At 46.0% G+C, this 11,921-nt stretch overlaps 1 protein-coding gene across 2 annotated transcripts in view; it reads left to right on the forward strand.

The window, feature by feature from the left end:
* Window positions 1-1,783: 1,783 nt before the first annotated feature.
* LOC107122064 (synaptopodin-like) overlaps window positions 1,784-11,921 on the forward strand; it is a 24,262-nt gene continuing 14,124 nt past the window's right edge. For both annotated transcript variants that reach the window (XR_001482896.1, XM_015425089.1), the window contains exon 1: window positions 1,784-3,835. Coding sequence is in view for 1 of the 2 variants with exons in the window: in XM_015425089.1 (XP_015280575.1) it covers window positions 1,856-3,835 (1,980 nt within the window). In the remaining variant the exon portion in view is untranslated. The remainder of the gene's footprint in view (window positions 3,836-11,921) is intronic.

An 11,921-nucleotide genomic window follows, 5' to 3' on the forward strand; every position in this document is an offset into this window, starting at 1 on the left:
TACGCTTTGCCAAATAGCCAGTCAAAAAGGAATTAGTACTCACACTTCATTCCATGCCTGCTGCAGAGGTAGGGAGAGCTTTATTTTCGTTGGATCACGCCTCTTGGTGCCATAATGGCGCTGTGGCAACGGGACCTATCGAGCTCGGAGGTGCCTCGATTCCTTGGCTGCAGCCTCGGGAGAGGCAACCTCCAGCACCCCAGGCTGGGAGTCCCCTACAAGGACTCGGGGGGGGGGTCCAGATCAACCGCCCCCCTCCCATCTGCCGCGTCACGGGCCGGTCCTTTCAGAGCACCAAAGGAGCATGCCTGCCATGGAAGTCGCCGAAACCGGAAGTCAAAATGACTTCCTTCTTGTGGCAGTTTGCTACTTCCGAGTTTTTTTCAAGGCAAAAAAAAAATGAATACTATGGGAAAGAGGAGTTTTTAAAGCTGAAATGTGCTGGAAACCACCTTTTTTACCTTACTGAAATGATGGGGCTTTACACAGTCCAGTGAACAGTGTAATTCAAACCCAACATTTCTGCAAACATTGCTAGTATGATTAGTTGCAATATAGAACAGGGCTTCTGTACCTTTAGCAGGAATTTTGGCAAGTAGAGAGTGAGTTTTGTTAGTGTTACAGAGATAACTATGGTACCTGTTAAAATTTCAATTAAATCTACAGGGCCCCTGTTTTCTATTGTGTCTTCTGTGTCTATTCATTGATTTTTAAATAAAAAAAAACAAATACTGGAAAATACAGATCATAACAACCTGAAGTTAAGATAAGAAGGCATGAAAAGTAGGGGAAATATTATGGCTCCTCTAAAACTTTACACTATCTTCCTTTCCAACTTTAAATAGTTTGAAAGGAGAGAGAGATTTAAGCTGCTGGATACCTCCTGACAGACCTTCAAAACCACCTCCCTCAGTTTGATCCCGTTAAATTAAGGAAGCCAAGCCATACCTCCTGTTCTCAGTTAGCACTGCTTACCATTTTTGCTTTTCCTTGAAGACTCTTCTAAGTGTCAGGCCTCTTATGTGCAAATCTTTGTACCACACCAACAGATGAGTACCATTGGCTAGCTCTACTGTTATTTTACCATTATTAATGATAGAACTAGTAAAAACACTAGCACATCTCTTTAAGAAGGATATTTTTCATTTATCATTCCTACTTTACAGCTCAAGGCTTGTCCTGAGCTACCATGTGAATACGTGGCAGGATTAGCATTTAAGTCCATGAAATTATATGAACATCTCAACAAAAGAAGCCTCCACTACTATTGTGGCTTATATTTTGGCTACCATTGGACTCTTCCCTTGCATATATGATCCCTACTGAAGTATAGACTTTTTTTCCATTGTGTTTTCACTAGCAGGTTTTTATGGAAACACAAAAATAGAAGAAAGTATTTACATTTTGACTTCATCCTTTGAAGGGGTGTGTGTGAGAGAGGGGGGGGGGGACCATGCTTTCCAGGGCTTCTTGATTCCACTTTTAACACTGTCCTCCATATTCTTTTTCTTCCTTAGATATTTCGAGAAGTGCAAGCCTTTCTGAAAAAGAGCTGAAGGAAGCAAAAGCCAGGAGCCAAAGAATTGCAGCCCAATTGACAACCCCACCTAATTCTAACTCCAAAGGAGTGCTGTTGTTTCACCGACGCAAGCAGCGAGTGAATGCATTTACCTTAGAAAACACAAAGTCAAGCAGGGAACAAGCAGCTTCAGAGGTCTCCCCCCCAAAAGCTACTCACCACATCATCCCAAGCCATGGGAAAGAGCTCCATTTGAAGGAGACCTTAAGGGACAACAGAGAGCTGAAAGGATTTTCCCCCATCAAAGATTCTGGGTTGGGGGCACAAAAAGACAGCATGGAAAAACAGGAGGAGAGCCTGCCTGTAGAACAGACTGTAGTGGAGGGCCCTCAAAGGAATAAAATGAAAAGTGAGGAGACTGTTTCTGACATGAACACAGCATTATCCTCTGAGGAGATTCCAGCAGAAGACTTTCAACAAATCCCTCTCAGTGTGTACCTAAAAGAGAACACAGAGACTGCCACAACTAATGGAGTGCATGAAGCTACCACCAATGAGCTTGAAAAGATACCTGTTGTTGAACAAACACCAGTTACTGACAACATGAAAAACCTACCACCTATTGTTGATGAGGAGTTGTACCAGCCTGGCACTGAGAAAGAGAATAATAGAGCCTCTCCCGAAAAGGAGCCATATACACTGCAGACAGACAGGGGGGATAATGTTCTTGATAAAGAGCCATATTTACCACTTGCTGGTAGTGAGAATAACAACAATGCCACTGACAAGGAATTGTATATACCTGTTATTGACAGGGAGAATAACATTGTTCTTGACAAGGCATTGAGCAAAGCAGTTATTGACAAGAAGGAGAATGAAGAGATTCTTAACAAGGAACAGGATATGACAGTTATTGAGAATGAGAAAAATCTCCCCACTGTGGACACAGAGAAATCCATTCTTATTACTGACAGACAGCCCAAGGACACTTTGACTCATAATAATAAGCAGTACTGTGAAGTACGTCTGACTTTGTCCAAACCAATGCCTGTGAAGAACCGAACAGCCAGACCTTTTGGGACTCAATCATTAGTTACAACTCAAATACCAGCAGAGAAAAGCCCTGTGGTGGAGCTTCCTCCTCCACCTACCTATGCAGAAACATTTTCCAGTCCTCCTCCGGTAACTAGAGTCAGGTCACCTCCAGCTTATTCAGCTCTGTACCCAAGTGAAGAGCAGAAAGCCTCTGTTTCACAAGTAGTTAACTATGAAGACAGCAGACCAGGACTCCCATCCAAAGAAGACAGAGCATCACCTCCAACTAAATCAGGCATTCTGGAGGAATCCATCACCCACAGAGCTGCCAAAAAGTCCATGTTTACCTTTGTGGAGAAGCCAAAGGTGGCTCCAAATCCTGACCTCTTAAACTTAGTCCAGAGAGCAGATAATAGAAAAAAGCAGAGAGGAATAACAGTTCCTGAGGATGAGCCATTTGCTCTGGGAGCAGAGGCCTCTAACTTTCTGCCTGAAAATACGTTAGATGGTCCAGCCCAAGCTACTGCAGATAGTGTCCCTGAATGGTCTTCATGTCTGAGGTCACCAAGAATACAACCCAAACCTAAGATCAAATCCAACCAAAACCTAACAGAGGCAAGAGGAAAGGGAGCAGAATTATTTGCCAGGAGACAGACAAGGATGCAAAAGTATATCATAGAGTCCCCATCACACTCTGATGTAGCAAGGTCACCTTCACCTACTATTTCCCTCCCTCCCTCCTGGAAATATGCTTCAGAGACTCATCTGTCCCCCATGGCATTCCAACCATTACCCAAAAGTCCAGTAAGATCTCCAAGAGCTCCCCCTCCTGTACCTTTATACAACAGCAACATGACAGAGAGTGAGATTTCCAAAAAGGAGTTGGAAATTTCCAAGCAACAGCCATACCAGCTCCAATCTTCCTTGTTCATCCTTTCCCCAGCCAAGGATCCAATGAGGTCTTTACCGAGAGCAGCACCGCCACCAAAGCCTGTAGTCCCTGAACCCAGCTATATGAGACAGGCTTCTTGCCCAACATCTCCCTTGCCACCTTCTCCTGTTTTGTATCTACCTGTTCAGTCAAGTCCAAGCAGACCATTACCTGGCCATTTTGCTCCATCTGCTGGACCTGTACTTGCACCTCAAAATATCACACCTGCTAGAGCACCAACAGACACATCTGTTGAATATTCCTCCAGAATTTTGTCTCCGAGAGCTAAAGGGGTCTACCAAGCTCCAAGGCCTTCTTATTCCACCAAGGATGCAGGAATTGAGCCTCAGGTGTGGAAACCTTCTTTTTACTACAAGTAATGATGTTAAAAGTATATGTGTACAGGGGGTTCTTCAAGTGGCCAGGACTATGTTTAACTGGTGATTGATGATGTGCAAAAAAAAAAGCAAAATGAAGACAGCTTGCAGGTTATGAATATAAATTCAACTTGCATATACTTTAGTCATATCTCAACGTCCAGTGGGCCAGAGCACTCTTACACAAAAGATACTGAGTTTAATCAAGCAGACAGGGGCTCGCCAAGGCATTTCTGGGGCAATGATCTGCTGTGGAAGCTTAGTCCAGCGCAAAGCTTACCATTGTGAAATCTGATAGGCCTTGCTGTGCCAGCCCTAGCAGAACCTGTGCAATCGGATCCATTGTGTAGATCAAGTTTCCAAAGAGAAAGATAAACAGCGTGTGAATGCAGTGCACAATAAGAGTATAAAAATAGTCCAAGTGTAGGAGTCCTAGAAGATTGCTAGCAAAAGCTTGCCTGAAATAGGAGGAACATCTGGTGCCTTCTTTCTTCTCATGCCCAGAAACTTTATGGACATCAGCTCTCTGGCTGCATCTCTGCTTTGCCTTTTGAATTTCTTCTATGCTCTGCAAGACGTTTTCCTCTACTCTCTCTATATTCAGAGACTTCATCATGAGATGCTTGGAGCTTCTACTGTCTCCCAACCCCAAAAGGCATGTGCCCTTTTCACCAACAAATGCCTTTGATTTTGGACAGCATCATCTCTAGCTATACCTGTTCCTATCCTCACTGTGTTTCTTCTTCATGCATTTTTCTTCTTTTCTTTCATGATCTCTGCATAAAAAACATTGAAGGGAGAAAGAAGGACACACAATGCATATGCACATGGCTACTTTCCAAGTGTCTTTAATGCACAGCAATGATGGTATACCTTCCCCATTTTGCAAAGACCACAGGTCACAGAATGGCCTTCCTCCTCATAAGAACATAAGAGAAGCCATGTTGGATCAGGCCGATAGCCCATCCAGTCCAACACTCTGTTGGCCAAAACCTAGGGTGCCATCAGGAGGTCCACCAGTTTTGCCCCCCACTGTTGCCCCCAAGCACCAAGAATACAGAGCATCACTGCCCAGACATAGTGTTCCACCTATAGCTTGTGGCTAATAGCCACTGATGCACCTCAGTTCCACATGTACAAGAACATAAGAGAAGCCTCCTTGAAGGGTCTAGTGAAACTGGAGAAGTCCTTCTTCGGAGACCAAGCAGACTTCCGCAGAAGTACTGCTATTCACTTATGTAAAGATGAAATGAAGCCGCTGTATCCTGCCTACAGTGGTAGCTAAGAAAACAAACACAATATAGTTGCTAAAATGGGCAAAAACAGGACCTCCGAGCAACAGTAATACAAAAATACATGTAGCTCAGTACACAGTTTAGTGCTTGGCTCATATTAGTGACATTTCATATAAGTAAGGTGGTTTCAACAACACATTATCAGCAGCAAGGAGTGAAGGTTTGTTTGGTTTTTTGCTGTCACATTGCAGCTGACTTAGCGACCCCTGCAGGGTTTTCAAGGCAAGAGAGGTTCAGAGGTGGTTTGCCAGTGCCTGCTCCTGTGCAGCCACCCTGGTATTCCTTGGGGGTCTCCCAGTCAAATACTGAGCAGGGCTGAACTTGCTTAGCTTCCAAGATCTGACAAGATCAGGAGAGAGATTTTGCACACAAAAATCAATATGAACAGATATCAGGGATGTACAAAATACGATCCCATGACTCAGTGAGAAAACTGTATTTTATTTTATTTTGAGTTTCAGTCAGTAAGTTTTTGGCCCTTATGTTTGTGGAGAATGAAAACAACTATAGGGCATGCCCTAAAGAGACTAAGAAGCAAAGAGAATAAAGTGAACCTCAAATCTGAACATTTTATATCTCAGAGTTTTACTGCAGTCTCTTTCTCATGAATCTTATTTAAGAGTGCTGAATATTTGGAGCTGTTAGTATCATCAATGAAGAGACTCAGGTTCAGCCTCCTTTTGAGTTTAAATGTAAAGGATCCTTGTCAGGCAAACGTTTTGCTTCAAAAATCAGTTCCCTGCTAAGTTCTGCTGCCGCCCAGATGCAGTATCAAAAAGCCTTCTTTTGCCTTAGCTAGGATTGCCAGCTCTGGATTGGGAAATTCCTGTAGATTTGGTGGCAGAGTCTGAGGATAGAATGTCATTCAGTCTCCCCTCAGGAGCTGCCACTCCCTCCAGGGGAACTGATCACTCTAGTCTGGAAAGCCGTTATAATTCCAGAATAATTCCAGGCCCCACCTGGAGGTTGGCAACCCTATGTCCTGCCCTCAGATTATTTTATTTTTTTTCCTGGTTAGGAGACCTTTAGACCAATAACACCTGTGTTGCCATGCCAGCCCCCCCCCTGGCCTCCTGCAGGGAATGGAGGGATAGGGTTGCCAAATCCAGGTTGGGAAACTCCTGGAGATTTGGGGATGGAGCCTGGAGAGGACAGGGACCTCAGTCGGGTACAATGCCATACAGTCCACCCTCCAAAGCATTCTTTTTCTCCAGAGGGACTGAACTCTGTAGTCTGGAGATGAGTTGTAATTCCAGGGGATTCCTGGGTCCCACCCGAAGGCTGGCATCCCTAAATAACTGGAGGTTGGCAACCCGATGTCCTGCCCTCAGATTTTTTTTTTTTCCCCCCTGGTTAAGAGACCTTTAGGCCAATAACACTAGTGTTGCCATGCCAGGCCCCCTCTGGTCTCCTGCAGGGAATAGAGGGATAGGGTTGCCAAATCCAGGTTGGGAAACTCCTGGAGATTTGGGGATGGACCCTGGAGAGGACAGGGACCTCAGTCGGGTAGAATGCCATACAGTCCACCCTCCAAAGCATTCTTTTTCTCCAGAGGGACTGAACTCTGTAGTCTGGAGATGAGTTGTAATTCCAGGGGATTCCTGGGTCCCACCCGAAGGCTCGCATCATCCCTAAATAAACAGCTATGCAGGCCTGTATGAAGGGCACCATGTCTGTGGCCTAGTGTTGTACAGATGTAACATTCAGTCTTGTTTTGTGAGTAGCACATGAGGTATTTACTAAATACGTTTGATGAATGATCTGTGAACAGAATCAGAAAACCAGAAGCAACACATTAGCCACAAAAGTGTGTATGTGGCTTGTAAACCTGTGGGAAGAATGGGAGCCTGGTTTTTTTTCTAAATATGGGGTTTATTTGTTGATTTGATTTTTATGCCTCCTTTACTCCAAGGAGGTCAGGACAGAAGACATACCTTTCCCCCATTTTGGTGAGCCTGGTTTGGTGAGATATGGTGGATAGTCTAAGGTCATCCAATAAACCTCTGGCCTTAGTTTCATCCTCCATTCAGGTTTGATCCTTTATTCAGGTTTAAGAGCCCATAAGCCGTACGCCAAGAAAACCAACCACTGTAAAACATTACCACTATTCCTTCTGAAGCATCAGAGAGCATGCTAATGCTGGACTTTAATATGAAACACTATAGATTGCCACTCCCTACACATTTACAGACCCCACTTAGCAAGCTTTTTCGTGGTTACCCTTTGTATCTTGGTAATTTGATTCCACACTATGGAACGGATAGATTCCTTCCTCATGTCCATACTGTGGCTGGACTAGGCTCACTATTGAAAAATTAAGCATACATAGCTAGCTTCTATCGGGGCTTGGAGAGAATGTTCTCCAGGTAGTTTCCCTTATCACCATCCATTTTAAAACATTATGTTGTGAGTGTTGCAGTCTTCACCCTGGATCAATGCTCCCTCTAAGCTGTGGAGTCCTGTGAGCAGAAATTCTACTCTGTGAGCTACTGGCATTAAAGTTGCGAGCGAGCGATTTGGCTGCTGCGTAAATTAGTTTCCTCTGGAGCCATCCTTCCTGAGCTAAGATAAAAATGTGTGAGCTGGAGGCTAAAAAACTGCGAGCCAGCTCACACTAACTCAGCTTAGAGGGAACACTGCCCTGGACATGTATTTGAAATGGAACTTCATACATCCAGACATGCATTTAGACTTCCCAGATGGTGTTCCATATACAGTCTGTAAATTAGGGTTTCCAGCTCTGTGATGGGAAATACCTGGCGATTTTGGAGGTGGAGCCTGAAGAAGGTGGGGTTTGGGGAAGGGGAGAGACTTCGTGGGGTAAAAAATACCACAGAGTCCACCTTTCAAAGTGGCCATTTTCTCCAGTTGTAATAGCGGGAGATCTCCAGACGTGACTTGGAGGCTGACAACCCTACTGTAGATGGGAATTATCCCTGTTGGGAAGTCTGGGAAATTTCAATTTAAACAATCTCTTCTTACTGTTGATTTAAGGCAGTAAACACTGGGAATAATTTCACCCACTTTTAAACAGCATGATGATACTCATTCCCTTCAATGGGGTGGACAAGGGTGGATCCTCCGAAAGGGAAGAAGATTCCTATGGAGTACTGGCACCTAAATTCCACTGTATTCATGTCTCTATGGTCATGCCTTTCAGTGAAAATATTTAATTCACACATGTTACTTTGTGCACCAAAGGATGATTCTTTCTGAAGCAAGCAAGCTAACTGCAAAATGGCCTTCAGCAGGGGTCATTTCGTAGAAAAAGAGCTAGGGGAACTCATTAGCATAACTCACTAGCAATTTCTTGCTTTCGAACTGCTAGGTTGGCAGGAGCTGGAACTAGAGGCGGGAGCTCACTCCGTCATGCGGCACACTCGAGTCCCAAACTGCTGAACTACTGACCTTCCACAGCCTGCAGTTCAGTGTCTTAACCACTTGAGCCACCGCAGCTCCAGTCCTATGGAGTACTGGCACCTAAATTCCGCTGTATTCTTGTCTCTATGGTCATGCCTTTCAGTGAAAGTATATTTCATTCACACATGTTACTTTGTGCACCAAAGGATGATTCTTTCTGAAGCAAGCAAGCTAACTGCAAAATAGCCTTCAGGAAGGGACAAACTGGCAACTCCATGGAAAAGGCTCCATTGAGAGCACTTTGCACTCCATTTTCAGTGTTTGGCATACCTCATAATTTTTCAGATCAACCACTTTATTCAGAGACAGCTTGGAAGACAGATATATGACAAAAGTGAACTATAATAGTAGATGTGCCCCCCCCTCTCCCCCCCCCTCTCTCTCTCATCTTGCTGGGCTGCCTAACAAATCTTTCCACAAATATTGATGAAATCAAATATTGAAAAGCTGAAGCCACCGCCTTGGCTCCTGCAGCACAGCCTTTCTATTGGTGGAGGAGGGGTGGGAGTGAGAAGGTTTTGCCAATTCTCCCTCCTACTCCCTCCCCCATTGACCCTGAGGCTCCACTGACCCACATGAAAACATTGGGAGGCACAGGAGGCTGCAATGGGAGGAAGGCAGGGGGCTGGCCCTCTTCTGTATTAGGATTCTGCTTGCATTGTTTAGGATCCGAATTATCACACCGAGGCAGGGACATCCACAAAGCAATGAAATACCTTTGAATTAATGCTGTTTTCATACATGATCCAAATTGCTCAGACATGCAAATGTAAAAACTGTGTTTGTTGCCAACAGCGCATGAATTAATTCTTACATGTTCTGTCCCACATCTACATTTGGGAAAACAGTGCTTCTAGTGTATATTTAAATCTTGCAGGTTCAGACACCCACCAAAAGAAAAATATTGAACAGAAAACTTGTGCAGGAGAAAAATTATAGCATACTAATTGCTGTGTAGGCTACCTAGCTGCACTGGGTAATTGCTATTCATGTCACCCATAGGGAAGCCTGTGTAGACATGGGAGAAAGCTCTGCAACTAGAACTGATTTTTAGGGCAAATCCCTGTGGAGAATGTTGGCTATACCACGTGCTCAGAGATGGGATAATTAAAGAAGAAAATTACAGGGTAAGCACTAAGGGATAGCTGAGTATTTATGGAAAAAGGTTTCTTTAATGAATCCTGAAGTCAGGGCCAGTTCCAGGCATTGGGGAGTCCTGGGCAGAGAGTGCCCATACCCACTACTAGGTCTCCCTTCTTGCCCACCCACCCACATGCCCCACATGCCTGTGCATCCTTCCTCTGTCCACCCACAAGCTCTTCTGCCACCTGGAGGCACAGGTGCCCACACTAGTTGGTGTAGCTAGAAGTGCCACAGCCACGGCCACCAGGAACACTGATGCTTTGTGTGCTGCCTACATGCCCTTCTCCAGCAGTGCCAGGCAGCGTATGCCACTGGGAGCACAGATGACAAAGCACTCAGAAGGAGGCCGTGGAAGGGGGTGAGCTCAGGCACCAGAGGAGATGCATGAGTAGAGAATCAGCAGCCGTGGGCCCTGCACGGAATCCACCTCAGGGTATGCTGATGCTGGCCCTGCCTGAAGTAATGCTTGTATCATCTTCACAGAGGCTACAAGTTTATGCTGCAGTCTTCGGCATTTGCTGTTTATTCAAGTTACAGCAACCCCCCCCCCCAATTTGCTTCAGAGATCCTTGTTTGAATCCATACTCATGCAAACTAAAACAGAAGGGGGGGGCACCTTAAGAATCAACAAAGTTGGGTACCCAAAGGTTGGGTGAGAGAAGAAAAAATATTTTGAGAAATAAGTTGACCCAAAATATATGTATTCATTACAAAGTGCACTAAAACTATACTTTTAAAACGTTGGCACAATCTGCCCTTGAAGTGGTGAACATTTGAACTAAGAAGTCCTGAATCTATATGACCTGATACATTTTGATATTTCTAGGTTAAGAACCAATAAAACAGGTCCAGTGATTCAATATGTCTAGGTTGATAACCGTGAACCACATTAAAACAGGACCAAACACATTTCAGCCTCCAAGGCCTTCCTCAGTAGTCAAATTTTTGTTTATACATGCACACTATAACATATAAACATATGTTAGTGCCAAGGCAGGTTGACTATAAGGCATCCTGTGTGACAAAAGAATTGGGTTGTGTGAATGCTATCTGCAGGCCTCGGTTCCTGTCGGAGCGCACCAGAGCACCGCTCCGCCAGTCAGGAGCCCAGGGGGCAGGCACATAAGCCCCGCCCCCTGCTCCCACGAGCCATCAGTTAGGCAACCGTGGGGGGGGGGCAAAACGTCCCCCCGCCTCCATGAGCCCCAGGGTGGTGGCCTTGGACTCGTAGGGGCAAATTCTACCTCTCGCGAGAGAGGTCATTCTGGCTCCCCCAGCTCTCCTTAGGGGTTCTTTAAAAAGTTATGGCCACCGCCACTCTTCTCGGCGGCAGCTGTGATACCCACAGGGGGCGGGGGGCGGAATGTTCTCGTGCCTCCCTGAGCCCCAGGGTGGTGGCCTTGGACTCGTAGGGGCAAATTCCACCTCTCGCATGTGATGTCCGTGCGGCGTTGCCACTCAGACATCACACGCGAGAGGTCATTCTGGCTCCCCCAGCTTTCCCTAGCAGCTCTTTAAAAAGTTATGACTGTTGCCACTGTTCTCAGCGGCAGCTGCGATACCTGCGGTGGGGGGGCGAAACGTTCTTGTGCCTCCCTGAGCCCTCGGGTGGTGGCCTTGGACTCGTAGGGGTAAATTCCACCTCTTGCGCGCGAGGTCATTCTGGCTTTCCCATTTGAAAGGGACTCCTTAGGGACTCTTTAAAAAGTTATGGCCGCCGCCGCTTTTGGCAGCAGATGCAACCACCACGTGGAGGGGACTGCTGAGCTGCCCACCCCGCCTTTTTCAGGCTCAGCGCCAGAGCGCCGGGCCTGAAAAATGGCCTGCAGATCCTCCCCCCCCCCCGCCCTACCCTCCTTTTTCAGGCTCCGCGCTAGAACACTGGGCCTGAAAAAGGGCCAGCCGAATACCAATTTCGGTCCCATAGAGAACAATGGAGGGGATGGGGGCAACCTATTTGGGGGCCCGTAGAATTGGACCCCCTGGTTCAATGTTCCTGAAACATGTCGGGTATCTTGGGGAGAGGCTCCAGCAGCTACCCTGCGATTTTGGAGCCTCTCCCTCAAACCTCCTCTCCTCCAGCCCCCAGAATATACCCTATGTTTTTGCCATTGACTTCAATGGCCCATAGGATATAATGGGGTCGAACTGCGGGAAGCCGATTCAGATCAGAGAATCTGAATTGGCCCGCAGCAGCCTGA

This window comes from Gekko japonicus, unplaced genomic scaffold, assembly GCF_001447785.1.
Source record: "Gekko japonicus isolate JY-2015 unplaced genomic scaffold, Gekko_japonicus_V1.1 scaffold3111, whole genome shotgun sequence".
In the NCBI taxonomy this organism is placed as follows: Eukaryota; Metazoa; Chordata; class Lepidosauria; order Squamata; family Gekkonidae; genus Gekko; species Gekko japonicus.